General features: G+C 35.1%; 4 protein-coding genes across 10 annotated transcripts in view; 1 reads left to right on the top strand and 3 right to left on the bottom strand.

The window, feature by feature from the left end:
- The window catches only part of LOC118281012 (adenosine 5'-monophosphoramidase HINT3), a 125,322-nt gene that overhangs the window by 22,128 nt on the left and 85,821 nt on the right, over positions 1-17,373 (bottom strand). Inside the window, exon 4 of one of the 2 annotated variants that reach the window (XM_050700601.1) lies at positions 4,036-4,049. The exons of the other annotated variant lie outside the window; for it this stretch is intronic. The gene's annotated coding sequence lies outside the window, so the exon portion shown is untranslated. Of the gene's footprint in view, positions 1-4,035; positions 4,050-17,373 lie in introns of those variants that run through there. 2 annotated transcript variants of the gene reach the window in all.
- On the bottom strand, positions 1,287-3,872 carry LOC118280972 (UDP-N-acetylhexosamine pyrophosphorylase-like protein 1). Its single transcript, XM_035601390.2, has one exon. The coding sequence runs from the start codon at positions 3,602-3,604 to the stop codon at positions 2,111-2,113; it is 1,494 nt and encodes a 497-aa protein (XP_035457283.2). The 5' UTR covers positions 3,605-3,872; the 3' UTR covers positions 1,287-2,110.
- LOC118280973 (uncharacterized) lies at positions 4,443-7,980 on the top strand. The gene is made up of 2 exons (XM_035601392.2): positions 4,443-5,324; positions 6,372-7,980. The coding sequence occupies exons 1-2, from the start codon at positions 4,482-4,484 to the stop codon at positions 6,564-6,566; spliced, it is 1,038 nt and encodes a 345-aa protein (XP_035457285.2). The 5' UTR covers positions 4,443-4,481; the 3' UTR covers positions 6,567-7,980.
- LOC118281157 (alpha-1,6-mannosyl-glycoprotein 2-beta-N-acetylglucosaminyltransferase) overlaps positions 14,541-17,373 on the bottom strand; it is a 70,216-nt gene continuing 67,383 nt past the window's right edge. For all 6 annotated transcript variants that reach the window (XM_050700551.1, XM_050700550.1, XM_050700553.1 and 3 more), the window contains 2 exons: positions 16,725-16,904; positions 14,541-15,333 (listed from right to left, as the gene is read on the bottom strand). In XM_050700551.1, coding sequence (XP_050556508.1) covers positions 15,264-15,333; positions 16,725-16,904 — 250 coding nt within the window. In that variant the 3' untranslated portion in view covers positions 14,541-15,263. The remainder of the gene's footprint in view (positions 15,334-16,724; positions 16,905-17,373) is intronic.

Raw genomic sequence — 17,373 nt, forward strand, 5'->3', positions numbered from 1 at the left:
ATTATAAGTTTGAAATTGCCAACCCGCATTGTGCAAGCGTGGTGATTAATGCTCAAACCTTCTCCGTGTGAGGAGAGGCTTTTGGTCAGCAGTGGCCACTTATAGGCTGTTGATGTGTGATGTATGTATGTGATGTGATTTTACTTTATCTGTATTTAAAAAAAGGCTCAGCCTTTTAGTATGTTTCGATCTAAGAAAATAAATCTATGAAAGAAATCTATTTTTGTAGCCTATTTACAGAAACAAGTATGAATTCATTTCATTTTCTATGTATCCTAACATGATTATGTATGCCTATTAGATTTGCAAATAACACATGGATTATATTAAAAACGAATTTTTAATCCCTGTCACTTTGCATGGTAAAGCCTAACAGATTACTGAATAACACTAAGATCTTTTCAAATAGAAATCCTATTTTAAAATTACCGTTTTGAAACAGAAACAATCTAGATAACCAATTTTATTATAGTAATAAAATAATTGTAGATTATTTTGTGCAGTAAAGAAACTTGCACTTAACGAGTTTTAATCTCGAAAAAGATTGTATGCGACATATTTTAGATATGATAAAAAAATAATAATTAGGTAGTTTCCTAGGTCAAAAATAAATTATTTTGATATTTCAATATATGTAACAAAATATCCCAAAATAATCGTACTTTCATTCATTAATTTGACGATATACTTATTTATTTAATTTTTCTAGCAAATTTTAGAGAAGTAAGTATGCTATTTGACGCAAAAATTATGTTGTCATAAGTTGCGATCTCCTACAAAATTCATAGAAAAGTATCGTTTTTGACATTTCGATATAAGTATTGAATTTGACTAGTAGGAAACTACCGTATTAGGTACCTAGTAATAAGCTGTCAAAAAGTACCGCCAAAAATGTTTGACTTTTCCCGTAAAGCCTAATTGTTAGGAAGTTTAAATATATTGAAGATAAATATTAAATTATTATTTAATATTACTTTTCGCTGCTTTTTTATTTCGGATTGAAAATATGATATTACGAGCTTGTTTTAAATCCAGAAATGAAAGAGATTTTATTTTGCTCACAAAAAAATTACGAAAAGAAGTAATAGGTAGGTATAATAATTATATTTTTTCGCAATTTTACCTAAGTAATTGTAACTATCAATAACCTAAGTATGTAGTTTAGCAAGCTACCTAATTTATTAGCTACATAATAGCTATATAATATACAGAATAATCTAATTATTGCTATAAGTAACTGGAAGTTATTACCAAATTAAAGTAAGTAAGTAATAAAAGTTTTAACTAAAAAAATCTTATTTAATTAATGACTAAAATTTTCAACATCACTTAGTCCTTTTTTAAAAAAAGAAAATATAAAAAACAATATAGTTATATACAATTTCTTTTTGCAAATAAATAAACTATAAGAAGATAGTTACTTTTTTTAAAAGAGCCAGGCATAGGCATGCGTCCTATCATCGGGGATAGTGCAAATCCGCGTAACTAGCATTGAATTATTCCGCGTATCTAACAAATATAGCCAAATTTCAATTTCCAGATCCATTCTCATATCTCTAATGTTACAAAGAAAACATAAATTTTTACTATCTTTGTAAAAATTACCATTTTTTAAAGAGGGAAAATCATCCAATGTCTTCTCCCGCCTTGGGCGAGGCGAGAGGGAGTGTCAGACTCTTACTGATTAAAAACTAACCCGTTCCTTCTCCCCCTTTTCGACCCGGATACCCTGAAAACCCGCTAGGTAGTCCGAAGCTCCGGAAAATGAGGCCATTTGCCCTTAAAAAAACAATAAAAGAGTTTTAACCTGCCCTTGTAAAATTAGATCGTAAATAGATATTGTAGATTCGCGGATTTGCACTATCCCCGGCTATATCATTTTATACATACAAACTAAAACTTTATAAAAACAACCAATATTATTTATCACTGTATATGTATAAGATTTTCTGTAAATATTTCTTTAAAATAAGTATTAAGTAGATAGATATAATGCCACTGAAACACTTAAAATTTACACTTTGTGATCACTTGTAGAACTGAAATTTGACCGTAATATACATTTTTAAACCACCAAAGTCTTTATTCACATAATTAGCACCATTCACTGTTAATGCGTACCGTTGGATCCGTTGGCTCCATTGGATCCGTTAACTCCGTTTCCGTTGGCCACAGACTCCTGCATGCTCTTCAGATGGTATGGACTGATTGTGAAGACTTCTCCGCTGACCAAGTCTGCCAGATTTTCTCCACCGTAAGATAGCAACGGTGAGATCTCTACATCAATGTTGTCTTCGACAATACCACCGGCTTCTCTGACATATTTGCGGTGTAACCTCAGGAGGTCCTCCCTTGCGGTTGACGGGCAGTCTTTCTTAGCAGCATCATTGTTCTTTAATGCGGAGAATTCAACGTCTCTCGCTACTTCTAAACAGATAAAGTTCTCTGCAAACTCGAACACGTCAAAGATGAACTTCTCCATCTTAATTCCATTAGGTTCTGTGGGCTTCTGACGGATTCCTTCGTGGTCTACGTAGGGAATCTTCTTTTTGGCAACATGGAGTTTCAATTTCGATTCGAAATTGCAGATTTTTGTTAAGAATTCTGATGAGAAATAGTGGTTGCAGATGTTTCCTGCGGAGAATGTGAGTCTGCCGTCGGCTGTTCTGCTTTCTGCAGCTTCATCGGTAAGCTCTGAGTACTCTACTACCTTGTAGTGACCGTTTACTCTGCAAACAACGCCTACAGCTTCACTCGGTGTGGATTTCTGCACGACTTTAGCTGCACAATCAGCGTTTTTGCTCTTACAGTATCCAATAAACACTGGATCGGCAACTTTAATAAGGATATTGTCAACCGAATGAGCGTGAAGATGCTCTACACCTCTCTTCGCAATATCATCCAACACTCCCTGATTTTTCAAAGCTCTGTACAGTCCTCCGTTACCATCTGGAGCTGACGAAACATGGTATTTCTCATCTAAAAATATTTTCCCTTCAAAATCAAAGCATGGGAGCGTTCCCTGCTCAAAGTAAACAATATCTTCCTCGTTCAGACCGAAGTAGTTGTGGCTTCTGAAGTAGTCAGCGGTTGGTCCCCTTGTGTGCTCCGAAGTCATGATGTACCAGGTAATCTTTCCCTCCTTTCCGTACTTCTCAGCGGCCATTTGTTGCACTCTGACAATCCTCTCCGCTTGGATTTGGAAAAGAGTTTTTCTTGATGGTAAGCCGACATCGTACATACCTTTAGGGTGCCCGAATCCAAGCCTGGTCGCTTGTCCACCGGCCAATAACAAAACACCGACTTTTCCATCACTAATTTCTTTCAAACCGATGTTTTCGTACTCCAGAATCTTCTCATTACTCAAATTCGGCACTGCTTCGTAATGAGAATCCGGTATAGGTTTCAAATCCTCAACTTTTTCTTGAATAACTTTGCTCGTATCGTTAGCGCGGCGAAACAATTCATTAACTTCGGCGAAATCGATTTTTTTTAAATCATTCAATAGTTGTGCGCGCTCTTTTTCACTAAGATCTGGCCAGTATTTTAATAAATGGCCTTGCCCGTGAGAGTTTAGGTTTTCGAAAATGCTATCGTAAGACATTATTGATATCGCGGCGACTGTCTACGGCGATTAGAAAGCGAACACTGGCTACTACTCATGGTTGCGAACAAGATAATATTTTCACACAATTCTCCCACCACAAGCTTTTTAACTAACTAGAATGTAGACACGTCGGCTCCATTTGACATTTGTACGGACATTTTTGTATACAAATCTCGTATTTACATTTTTGCGAGCGATTCGATGTTGTAATAGCAATCGTTTCTATTATTGTACAATACATTGCTGGGTTTTAATGGGCTTGCATAACTGTACTTAGTGTAAAACGGCATTGTATGTGGTACATTTAATCTTCGATCGATTATGAAATTGTAAACATTATAATACCAGTCTGGTTTGCGTTTTGAAACCTATTAGCAATAATGACAGTTCTTAAATGTTGAAAATTCTCTTTATTCTTGTAATTTATTTAGCTGCAATTAAGTTAATAACGTGGTTATTGATTATGCAATACTAATTTGTAAGTCATTTTAATCCATTAAACTAATTTAAAATAGATTTATTAATGATTAAGTTTGTCATGAAATTGTCCGTACTCAGTTTCAAAACGCCTCGACAGGATTGTCTATGGAGTTCATTGACATTTCACATATTTTATTTATAAACAAAATTCGCTTTATGCGAATTTTGTTGGTAAATAAAATTATCAAAAAAATTAAAATTACCCAGATTTTTTACCAATTCAATTTTAACAGTGTAATATTTTAGCTTTCTATACTAAAATTACAATAAAAGTTTTAATCATTTGACATTAGAGGCAGTAAAACGTCAGTGTAAAGATCCGTTGGAAAAAAGTTGCAACGGTAGTCTATAGTTATAATGCCATGATTGCCATGCGGAAGAGCTGTCATAAAAGATGTCAAATGGCTTCACACAAGAAGGACTTTATTTACTCCTGAATTTAATAGAATTCGTCCTAAACATCGTGTTTAGTGTAACAAACTGTGTATTTCTAATATTCAAGTTGTTATTACATTACGTTTTTAATGTAAACATGACTGAAGCGCCGAAAAAGAAGAAGAAAACTACGAATGATCAACCTAACCAAACTATTGCTTTCCGCGGCGTTATTGATGCAAACTGGCAGAAATTCTTATCAAGCAACCTCATAATGGACAAGAAGACGGAGAAACCAGCACAGGAAAATAGTAAAAACCAATTTTCGGGCACATTCCGACGTGCAAGAAAGAAAAAAAATAAAGACCATGACCATGTCCAAAATAACTTGAAAACTCTAAATTTGACGTCGAACGCGGATAGTATAGCCAATAACGTAGATAAAGAAGTCAATAGTGAATCGAATAATGTTAATGGTGGTGTTAAAAACAAAGATAATAGTAAAAAAAATCGTCTTACAAAGTTTTTGGCGATGGATTGTGAAATGGTGGGTATAGGGTACAGTGGGAATGATCACATGTTAGCTAGAGTGTCTATAGTCAACAAATTCGGCGACTGCATCTACGACAAATTCGTAAAAGCGCGCGAAGAAGTCAAAGACTATAGAACGGACATCAGTGGTGTGAGAAAAGAGGATTTGTTGAACGGAGAAGACTTTACCGTGGTCCAGAAAGAAGTTTCAGAGCTCCTTAGAGGTCGTATACTAGTGGGGCATTCGTTGAAGAATGACTTGGCCGTTTTGTTTCTGTCACACCCCAAAAGGAATATCAGAGATACATCTAGATATAAACCGTTTAGAAAGGTAAGCATAGCATTTTTTCTTTATATTCTTAGTATATAAAGTCAATACTTATGTTATAAAGCAATAACCAGTTAGAAAATACCAATATTCTAACTTAAAAGATCTTTCAGTAACTTAAATTTAAACATTTACATTTTACATTCAATATTATTGTTGGCACCAACCGTAAACTCCTCTCTGAATCATTCAGAGGTCAGACTTGGAAATAATTCCTATGGCGTTAAGTCTGCATTAAGCTTGCCTAATGTACAATAAAATTGTGAATAATGCTTTAAATAAATTAATAATTCAGTTCTATTTATTATGATTATTTATTAGTCCTAATTAAACAATTAAATACAAAACAGGCCTTTAGTCAGCAGTGGCCATTTATAGGCTGTTTGATAATGTTGATCATATCCTATAATAACTATGCCAAAAAAACTGATCAAGACTATGGCTAGAATGAATAAACCAATTTAATTACTGAATGAATTAAACCTAAAGCATATAATGTTGAGCCTACCATTAATATAAGGGCATACAATACACTAACTGTTATTTCCCATATATTTAAGACTAGCCACTTCCGGGGCCCGCGGTTTCACCCGCTCTGCTTGGCTCCTATTGTGGTGCTTGGTCATAGCGTGATGTTTTATAGCCTATAGCCTTCCTCGACAAATGGACTATCCAACACAAAAAGAATTGTTCAAATCGGACCAATAGTTTCGGAGATTAGCGCGCAGCATTAACAAACAAACTCTTCAGCTTTATAATATTAGTATAGATTGTCTGAATGTATCGTAGTTGGTAAGCCTTTATAAATTAATAAATTAATAAAAGGGCTTTTTTTGGTTTTTCGAAAATTTCTCAGTTCACAGCATGGAGTCTGGAATTGTGCCCAGTATATGGCAATAGGCTCACCCCCTATTTCATGGGACTTATAACACAAATGGTGAAAAGTGGTTATACACATTGTATAGCGGCTGTAATGTGCACCTCTGCCCTTCATGTATAAAAGCCGTGACAATACAACAATTAATAAAACCTCTTTCTCTTAAATTTCAGATAACAAAAGGCAGTACTCCATCGCTCAAGCGCTTAGCCAAAGAGATACTTGGTATAGACATACAGTCTGGTGAACACAGCTCCGTCGAGGATGCACGGGCAGCGATGCAGTTGTACTGCAGTGTCGCTAGACAATGGGAGCCGACGTTAGCTGACAAACGGGGGAAGAAGAAAGTTAATCCTGATGATGAATAATAGTTAAAACCATTCATTAATATTTAAATTGACTTTAACTTCTGTACTTAGAGACATTTAATGATTACTTAGAGGGCAAAGGCCTCCCTACCCTCCTTCCACTTCTCTCTGCTTAAAACTTTTTGCTGACTCTTACTGACCTAAAACCACCCCGTTCCTTCTCCTGCTTCGAGCCGGAGCCCTGGTAACCTGTTACGTTGTCCGCAGCTCTCGGTTACTCAATAAAGATTTTGTATCGAAAACTATAAGGTATAATTTTGTTATTTTAATGTCCGTCTTGTACATTATTTTAAAACATTAGACACGTATTTTTTATTTTCTTACGAAAACAAATACTTTCGAAGATATTTTGATTTGAAATATCGCGTGACGTCACTTCTAGGTACGATTTATACGTAGAAATAACGTATTCGTACCCATTAACGCTCCTAAACTTTGATTCGTTTTATCTAAGTATTTTTATCTTATATGACAAAAAAATACGTGTCTAATTTATTTTCATTATCTAACTGACGGACTAAATAGATATTTAATTTTCATACCCCGTCATCATCGCTATTGCTAAGGACTGGGTTAAGTAACCATTAAATGACTCTGAGTACAGCGATAAGGCCTAGTTAGTTCTACTTGACATATTTCAAGAGAAACAAGGTTCTTAAGTTGACTGTATTTTTCATATTTTGTCTCTATTGACGTAATAATTTTTGGAAATACCACAAAACTATATTTTCTTTTTTCCTTTTTTTTTCTCTTTTCAACAAGTCTTGCGAAGGCTTAGCAGACCTAGAGATGGCGAACCTTTGCGTAACGACATGCCATTATTTTGAAGAAATATTTTTTGAGGTGCTGCATGTGCCATCAAAATAATCTAATATATAAAATATCCGTGTCACAGTTTTCATTGCCATACTCCTCCGAAACGGCTTGACTGATTTTGATGAGTTTTTTTGTGCTTAAATAGACCAGGAAGACACTTTTGAACGTCAAATATATGATAATATTGCTAACGTCTATTCTGTCGGTCAATCCTCTAGTTGCTCTATTTGCTCGTTCCAAAGGGTAGATTCCTATGTAGAAGAACGAGCATTTTTTAGAAACTCCATATTTTTTACTATTTTTCAGTCATTTTATTAAAAATACAATACTTGGTTTCATTGTCTCGTTGGTCAAACTATTTGATCTAAACAATATGAAGATTTTGTGATATTCAGTTAAAGTGACTCTTTTCAACAAGTCTTGCTAAGGATTGGCATGTGTTGTAGTTATTTTTTACTTTGGTATGAGATCAAACAAGATGATTTTGTGTAGATATTAAATTAAGATTGCCTTGTATCTAAATTCGGAGTTGTAAACGAAAATGTGTTCCTTCGTTAAATGTTTCATTATAAAAATAAATATATTTTTTATATTACGATATTGTTGTTTCATTGTCTCATTGCACACATCAACAGCCTTTTTTTGAGGGGGAAAATAGATCCAATGACTTCTCCCGCCTTGGGCGAGTCGAAAGAGATTCACCCCGTTCCTAGTTTTTTTCCTGAAAGGGGATGAGGTAGGCTAGGTAGTCCACAGCTCCGGAAGGTCGCAAATATAGTGGGGTGAATAAATGAATAAAACAAACATCAAAACGAACTGCATTTTTATTATATAATATTCTATTGTTTTATTACAAATAGTTTTACATTATTATGCCACTGTTAAAATTCAACTCTTTACATTTCACAATGCATTTAATATTAGGTACATTACATATAAACTAGCATATTTACTATTTTATTTTATATAATTACTAAATAATATTTCGTTGCTTCTTGCTCTTAAAATTTGGATGGAGATTTTATTAAAATAGGTATTATTTTGGGAACATTATTTTCCTACAACAATATGTAATATTTTTGGTGTTTTATTAATTCTTTACTGCCTCGTTGGTCGAGTGGTCGCAAGTGCGATCGAAGGGTCTCGGGTTCGATTCCCATGTCGGGCAAAGTATTACTGCGATGTTTTCGGTTTTTCCAATACTCAGTGGTACACGGAATCTGGAATTGTGTCCAGTATATGGCAATAGGCTCACCCCTTACTTTACATGAAAGTTGGTGTACATTGTATAGCGGCATTACGTGCCGTAATGTGCACCTCTACCTACTCCTTCGGGGAAAAAAGGGAGTGACGTTGCTTTTTCTGTATTTTAAGATTATTTATACTTTGAAAATTTTACAGCAAAATTAAATGAGAAAAATGGATGAACAAGTCAATTCAATTTGGCTGAGCCTATTGCCATATACTGGACACAATTCCAGACTACGTGCTACCACTGAGAAATTTTCGAAAACCGAAACACGCCCAGTAATACTTTGCCCGATCCGGGACATTGTAAATTTAGGATTAATTGAAATAAATGCTTTGATTTTGTATTGTAACTTTACGTGAGACATACTAAATAGGTAATTATAATATGTTATCGGCTTACTCACGTAAGTGTTTTGACGATTAAACTCGACTAGTTTCAAGCCTTGCTAAAGGCTCATATTCATGAGCAGCATTACGCGACACACGACGCGGCGATTGTCGCACTGCTACTGCGATAATCGCCGCGACAGTCAAAACATTACGTGAGTAAGCCGATAACATAATAATTAATTTAAATGCTTTGACTTTGAAGATCAATTTACTATTTATTTTCACGATTTTTGCCATTTAAATCGCATTTAAGTATATTTTTATACTAAATTAAGGCATTTGGGCACATTATTTGGTTTAAAAAAATTTAGCTAAATGTTAGGTAAAAGAGATCTGGCTTACCTACATATTAGACGTTTTTTGGGGATAAAAGGGGGAATCATCCAATGACTTTTCGTGCCGTGGGTAAGGGAATTACGGTAGATAAAATAGAACTGCATAGTACCTAAGCACATTGAAACACCAGAGGCGTTACAAGTGCGTTAGCGGAAAGTTTGGGAGTTAGGGATTTAAGGGTTTTTGGGGGATTGGAGATTGGGAAGGAGGTAATTGGACCACCGGTAACCTCACTCACACAACGCTGTGGTTGTTTCACGTCGGTTTTCTGCTCGCCGTGGTATCACTCCGGTCGAACCGGCCCAGCAGTGCCGAAGCATAGCTCTCCTACGCTTATGTACGAGTATAACCTCATTTTTCTTCTAGTTTTAGTTTTTTCAAAAGAGTAACGAATGGAGTTTCTTGCTCGTTCTTCTTCATTCAAAGCTAAACTTTGGAACGAGCATCTAGCTTCATTGACGGTCCGGAGCTGCGGACTACCTAGCGGGTTTACCGGGGACCCCGGCTCGAAGGGCAAAGTAGGAACGGGGTGAAGTTTTAAGTCAGTAAGAGTCTGACACTCCCTCTCGCCTCGCCCAAGGTAGGAGAATTCATTGGCTCATTTTCTTCCATTCGAAGCTACACTTTGGAACGAGCACCTAGCTTCACTGACAGACAGACTGACAGACTATTACTTATTTCTTTATTTGTTGACGTTTCAAAAGTACGTCTAAGTATTTATGGTTTATTTGGAATAAATGATTTAACTTTGACTTTTGAGTGAAGAAAAGTTTTTGGAAATTCGCAATTACATAATATTTACATTAGTTGTGTGTGTATTTTAATTCTATTTTTATGAAGAAAACAGTTTTAGATTCAAATATTTGTATTTAAAGATTTTCTGCCGAAATCGGAGATATTTAATGATTACTTAAACTATTCCTTAGTAACGATTTTGTATCAAAAACAAATAGGGATGATGACGGGGTATGAAAATGTTATTAAATATCTGTTTAGTCCGTCAGTTAGGTAATGAACAAATATTAGACACGTATTTTTTTATTTTGTCGTATAAGATAACAATACTTAGATAAAACGAATCAAAGTTTAGGAGTGGGAGCTAATACGTTATTTCTGCTTTTAAAACGTACTTAGAAGTGACGTCAAGCGATATTTCAAATCGATATATCTTCCAAAGTATTCAGATAATACTTCACCCGACACGGGAATCGAACCCGAGACTCCTTGCCTGGCAGTCGCACTTGCAACCACTCGACCAACGAGTAATAGTTTAAGTAATCATTAAATGTCTCTAAGTACGACAATAAATCCGCTAACATAGTAAAAAATCTTTATAATACCCCTACCTATCTAATAAAAACAAAAAACTGAAAAAATAAGAAAAATAAAAAAACAAAAAAAAAACATAATATTAAAGGCATTTATTGTCAAATACCGCTAGATGGCGTTGTTATAAAATTTTCATATTTATCTCAAAATTTTCTTCAACAAGCAACATATTTGACTAGGTTTGCTATAAAAAGGTGATTTACAATTATTATTATAACATGAGTTAATTAGGGAGCTAACAACAACTGAATATAGTCTTTGTCCCATTGTAATAAGGGTGATTTAAAATTCAGTTAATAATTTCTCTATACACATAATCAAATAAAATCTAATACAAATGAAACATATTCATATTGCAAAATTCGGAATTTTTAAATAAATATAATAATAATATTAACAAAAACATTACTGTACATATTAAGTCAGCCAAGTTATTTAGTAAATAGGTAAGAAAATAAAGATAAATTCTATAGAGCTACATTTTTTTTTATTGGGACAAGTCCGCCTCAACCTCCCATACCGCTGCAACTCCTGTGCACCAGGATCTACAGTATATACAACCATGCAAACACCGGAACACTGAACGTCTCAGGGACATGAATGACTGTCTTGGATCCCGCAACGAAACAAATCAGAAGATATTATTAGAGGAGAAGAAAAGAAAACGATAGTTTCCACTTCCCTTGGTGAAATTGAACGCAGAAGACAGAATGATTGAAGCCTAAAGGCACAAAAACAGTAGCTGTTGTTATAAGTACTAAATTGTACGCTTTGTAACGAAGCTGTGGTTTTATAGAATTGCTGAACCGAGTCATTTGGGCTCCTGAAGATGCTCCGTGGATACAAAAAACCACCCCGTTCCTACTCCTGCTTTGAGCCGGAGCCCCGGTAAACCCACTAGGTAGTACGCAGCTAAAGAGTTACACAGAACAGCCTAGCTGTTTTTATTTTGTATCGCGATGGAAATCTAAACCACCGCGGTGTTCCTCCACTGCCTGTGGCCGTGATCCGGGCTGCCCTCACGGATTCACCGCACCCGGCAGGCACGTTTGTGGCAGGTCCCGCCACGTTAGCGGCCCTGGGAGGCTGCTTCCCTTCCTCGAGTGAGCAAGATACAACATAGATGAAGATATTTAGGCTAGAAGGTGGCTTGATATGGCTATGAAATCTGGAAACCCTGGTCCCAGTGGGAACATGGTGTGCCGATCCTTGTGAACGAACCTTATTAAGCCCCCTATAGGGGATGCGGAAGGTTTCTCCAACCAGGTTATTGTTGAACAAGCTATACTAGGTTAAGCTAGGTTTTTCTTCTATAACCTGGTAGGCTTGCGCCCTGAGCTAAGCTATACTAAACCATTCTTTATTTTCTTTACCTATATACTAAATAAACTTGACCGATGGTAATTTTTTCACAACTTTACACTCATTATTCATTATTTATTTTTACGTACATACATACATACATACAATTTTTATATAGGTAGTGTTCTTTACATAGCATGGTTGTTAACTAGGTAATATATGAAACGAATTAAGAATTTTCGATTAAAGTAGCAACATGCTTCGATACAGCCGTGTCGGCTCGACCGGAGTGATACCACGGCCGAGCAGAAAATCGACGTGAAACAACGCTTGCGTTGTGTTTTTTTTATGGTAAACGAGCTGAAATATCACCTGATGGTAAGCAATCGCCACCCCCATGGACACTTGAAACACCAGAGGCCTCGTTCCCTAATGGGAGTTACGAATTTAAGGGTTGTTGGGGAATCGAGGATTGGGAAGATTGGGAAGAGGGGTAATTGGGCCTCCGGTAACCTCACTCACACAATGCAAGCGTTGTTTCACGAAACGTCAATAGATTCTGAGAAATTGTTGATGTCGCGCTGCGCCGCACCGCATCGCCTTAGATAGAAAAAAAAATATGTATTAAACATTCGTTTTATCGAAAATTCTTAACTTGTAACATCAATTTATTTATTTATTTATATTTCGACTTACACATTATTACATATTTATTATTAATTAATTTCTTTTTCTACATTTTGTGCATTATTTTATTATTATTATTACAATAACATTTTTTTTTCAGTTTAAAAATCAACAATGTTTATTTAGAGGTACATAATTATACAATTTACATAATAATATACATAGTATCCATTCGTTATATCGACGGTTAAAAGGAAATAGGGTATAAGCGACAAAAAATGAAATGTTCAGGAGAGCCGTTTAAACTCGTCGGTCGTCGAAAGAATACTAGGAAAATGTTTTTTTTTGCTAGGGTATAAACGCCAAAAATGTCATCGTAGAGCCATGAGAGTAAGCGCATTCGAAAGAGCGGAAAATTTTACGTAGGATAGCATAATAAACTCATTTTTGACCAAAATGTCGCTTATACCCTATTTCCTTTTAACCGTCGATATATACAGAGACAGTAGCTTTTGAGTGCTATGTTCGGAGTCTCTCTGAAGGATCAAATCCGTAACGAGGTGATCCGACAGAGAACTAAAGTTACCGACATAGCTCAAAGGATTAGCAAGCTAAAATGGCAGTGGGCCGGTCACATTTGTCGAAGAATGTCTGGGTGTCTTCAAAGCCCGAGTGAATAGGTTGCTTATGGGCAGACGTGCTCCATCGTAGGCCGCATCATCACTTACCATCAGGTGAGATAGCGGCCAAACGTCGACCCATTAAATGTAAAAAAAAACCGATGACCGTTGGTGTTTTTTTTATGGAACACGCCGTTTACCGGCTTATACTATAAGAAAATTCAGTCGGCTCTAGACAATCAATGCTTACTGTCTCTGTACTGAATCTGTCTTTATTTTCTTATTTGCAAACTGAATGACTAAATATTATTGAAAAAAATAAACTATTACAAAGAGATTTTTTGGATAAAATACATTTAGTAAATAATAAAATAAATATATTCGAGTTATTTTAAATTTTTTTCTTTATATATACATAATATTTTATTATATAAGGTGTTCTAAAAGTATCTGCCACGGCTTTAATGGGAGGTAGTGTTGTGTTTGAACATTACAATAGTGAATATAAATTATTGATTATGAGTTTTTTTTTCATACAAAAAAATCTACGTTTGAGTTTGTTATGAAAGAGTACCACCTTATTTGACATTGCGAATTTCTGGCCATTTCTCTAAAGCAATAATGAAGATTCTTTTTTAATACTGATTTATTTAATATATAGATCAAATAATACTTTAAAAATATATTCTCAATTTTGCATCACTACATAGTATAAAACAAAGTCGCTTTCTCTGTCCCTATGTCCCTTTGTATGCTTAAACCTTTAAAACTACGCAACGGATTTTGATGCGGTTTTTTTAATAGATAGAGTGATTCAAGAGGAAGGTTTATATGTATAATACATGCATAATATATCACCATTGCACCCATGCGAAGCTGGGGCGGGTCGCTAGAGTGACTATAATTTATATATATTTAATTAATAACATGATTATAAAAAATCCACGATTTTATTAATACTATCTTTGAAAAATGTAAAAAAAAACAAAATTATTAAATAAATAATCAAATATAATATGGGATAGCTACACCAATGATCAATTTAAAATCATAAAAACTAAAATTAAAGCATCACTTTTTAAAATTGTATTGTATATAGGGTGACTGGTAATTAGTGAACGATATTTAAACACGCGATTGTACTCATGATTACAAACAACTTTCCCGAAGGAACTTTTTTTGTATACTCATTTGTTTTATTTTTATCACGATAACAAAACAACCAAATTTGGCGCGCGCGGCTTTCGTATGATCAGCGGTTAGCAGCGAGGCTTTTACTTTGTTATTGCGATAAAAATAAAACTAATGAGTATACAAAAAAAGTTTCTTCGGGAAAGTTGTTTGTAATCATGAGTACAATCACGTGTTTAAATATCGTTCACTAATTACCAGTCACCCTACATAATTATTATACATATATACAACTGAAAATTGATGTTTCTATCCGTCTATACAAATAATATATTAATCAATAACTAATTTTATGTACATTTAAAATAATAAGTACAATTCTTAATACGTGAAATTGCTACCACTGACAAAAAAGCTACCAAATTTTGGTAGTTTTTTTTCTAAAGTGGCAACATTATTATTGGTTTTGTTCTAAAAACTACCATTCGAGGTTATTCACAAAAAAAATATAAATTATAATAAAATTGCATTTTGTGTATCAATTGTGGCCATTCTTATGGCCTGTTATCGTAATTTTCTTTCACATTTTACAACAACGAATTTTGATCTCTATTCCGTAGACATAAGAATCGTTATTGCAAGGCAAAGGCTAATTTACTTAACACCAATAATTCTCTGCAGCTAAATATGTGTCATATTTTCAACGCAGTAAGGTCCATTTTACCTTTTGGGACCTTTGCATGCCGTCAAAACAAAATCACTTTTAAAATCTACAGCATAGAGTTCAAATTCGTGCGCATTTAACTTCGTATGTACAGTATGTGGAATGTACTATGTGTATACAGGGTGTTTCGAAACCCAATCACCTTTATACAGGATGCGTTACACTTAAAATTTACGCGTAAAATATCGTGTGCCTATGCTGCCTACCCACTTTTGTCATATTTGTGCACAGTTCTTGATCTCTGTAACAAGAAAAAAAAATTATTGATACCAAGTTAATAGGGATGATGACGGGGTATGAAAATTAAAAATCTATTCAGTCCATCAGTTAGGTAATGAAAAAAATATTAGACACGTATTTTTTTATTTTGTCATATAAGATAACAATACTTGGATAAAACGAGTCGGAGTTAATACGTCGTTTTTACGTATAAAATGTACCTAGAAGTGACATCACGCGATATTTCAAATCGATATATATCTTCGAAAGTATTTGTTTCTATAAGAAAATAAAAAATACGTGTCTAATGTTTTAAAATAATAAAAGTTGAAATCAACTACTTAAAGGCGCGGGTCCACGAAGAGACTACGCTCGCGTATTTAGCTTCGCTTTGTAAGAAATTGAAAAAACATAACCCTCCTTCTGGCACAGTCGGGTAAAAAGAAAGTAGTTTTGTCCACTGCAACCGACGAAGAGGCTACGCATGAGTTCACGTCATTTATATACGCGTGGCTTACTCAAATATGCGGTTGCAAAGTTCAACGGTGTCAACGTGGGTCTACATTTCCACTGGATTAAACAAATATGACCAAACAAATTAATATACGCAACTAAAATGCCGCGCGTGTACAGCATGCGCCGCAGTGGGCCCGCGTCTTAAACCTGATATTTTAAGAATAATACGAATATAAAAACGAATAAATCTATAACTACAAAAGAAATTGACGCCTTTTTCGGGACCATTCCGTTTACACTCTGTATATTCGCTTGATAATCAAAGACAGACTGAAGAAATCGAGAATCTTTAAAACCAACAAGTAAAACACTATTATTAGAACTTATGACGGGATATTTACCATGTTTATTCATTAACTGTTAATCCGTGATCATGGCGCTTGCAACAGTGCCGAAATATCGAAAACTTTTAGACATAAATAAACATGGTAAATATCCCGTCTCAAGTCTTAATAAAAAGCAACATCACGCCGTTTATCCCCGAAGGGGTAGGCAGAGGTGCACATTACGACACATAATGCCGCTATACAATGTACACCCACTTTTCACCATTAATTGTGTTATAAGTCCCATGTAATAGGGGGTGAGCCTATTGCCATATACTGGACACAATTCCAGACTCCGTGTTACTACTGAGAAATTTTTCGAAAAACCGAAAATACCCCAGCAATACTTTGCCCGACCCGGGAATCGAACCCGAGACCCCTTGTTCGGCAGTCGGACTTGCGACCACTCGACTAACGAGGCAGAGGACTAAAATGTTTCAAATTATAGACACAAAAAATAATTGTAGCGTTTTTCAGGACCATTCCGTTTACACTCTATATATTCGCTTGATAATCAAAGACAGACGGACAAAATTGAGAATCTATCAACCTTACAAGTAAAAACACTCACCTAATATCCCCCCATCCCCCATTCCCCTTCACTAGTTTCTTGTTATGTTTAGCGCCGCCGGCCGTCACCTGCGCACTCACTCGCGTCGGATACAGGTAGGGTTTGGCATTCTGAAGTAACTTCTGCACTTTACTGATCACTGTCGAGGCGTTGCAGTTCGATTTCTTGTGGTGGAAACCGCTGGAAATGGGGGAAATCGAATTAGGGAAGAAAGAAAGAATAAGTATGCAGCGTAAAGTGCGTCGATGCTCATACTAATACAAAGAAACAACAACCTCTAATCCATCTCTTAACTAACATTTACTTAGTGTGACGTAGTACCTAAACTAACCCCTTACTTGTACTGTTAGGTATCACTTATTATTTATTTTTAAGTAAAATAGTATAACATAACAGTAATCAAACCAAAGCGTTATACATTTCATATATTAAAAGAAATGCGAGAAGAAGAAGAGTGCTTATAGTTTGGTGAAAACTAATTTGTCTTTAAGGGACTCTATTTTAGCTTAGGAGTTTCTTAAAATGTAAGACAGGTTTTAGGAAACGGGCATAAGTGTTTTTAAGAAATGTGTCTGAGCTTAGACCAATGTTTAATAATAACAGTATACAATGTGATAGGCGTGGGACTTCTAACCCTTTAAGGCTGAAT

This window comes from Spodoptera frugiperda, chromosome 19 (genome assembly GCF_023101765.2).
Source record: "Spodoptera frugiperda isolate SF20-4 chromosome 19, AGI-APGP_CSIRO_Sfru_2.0, whole genome shotgun sequence".
Classification (NCBI taxonomy): Eukaryota; Metazoa; Arthropoda; class Insecta; order Lepidoptera; family Noctuidae; genus Spodoptera; species Spodoptera frugiperda.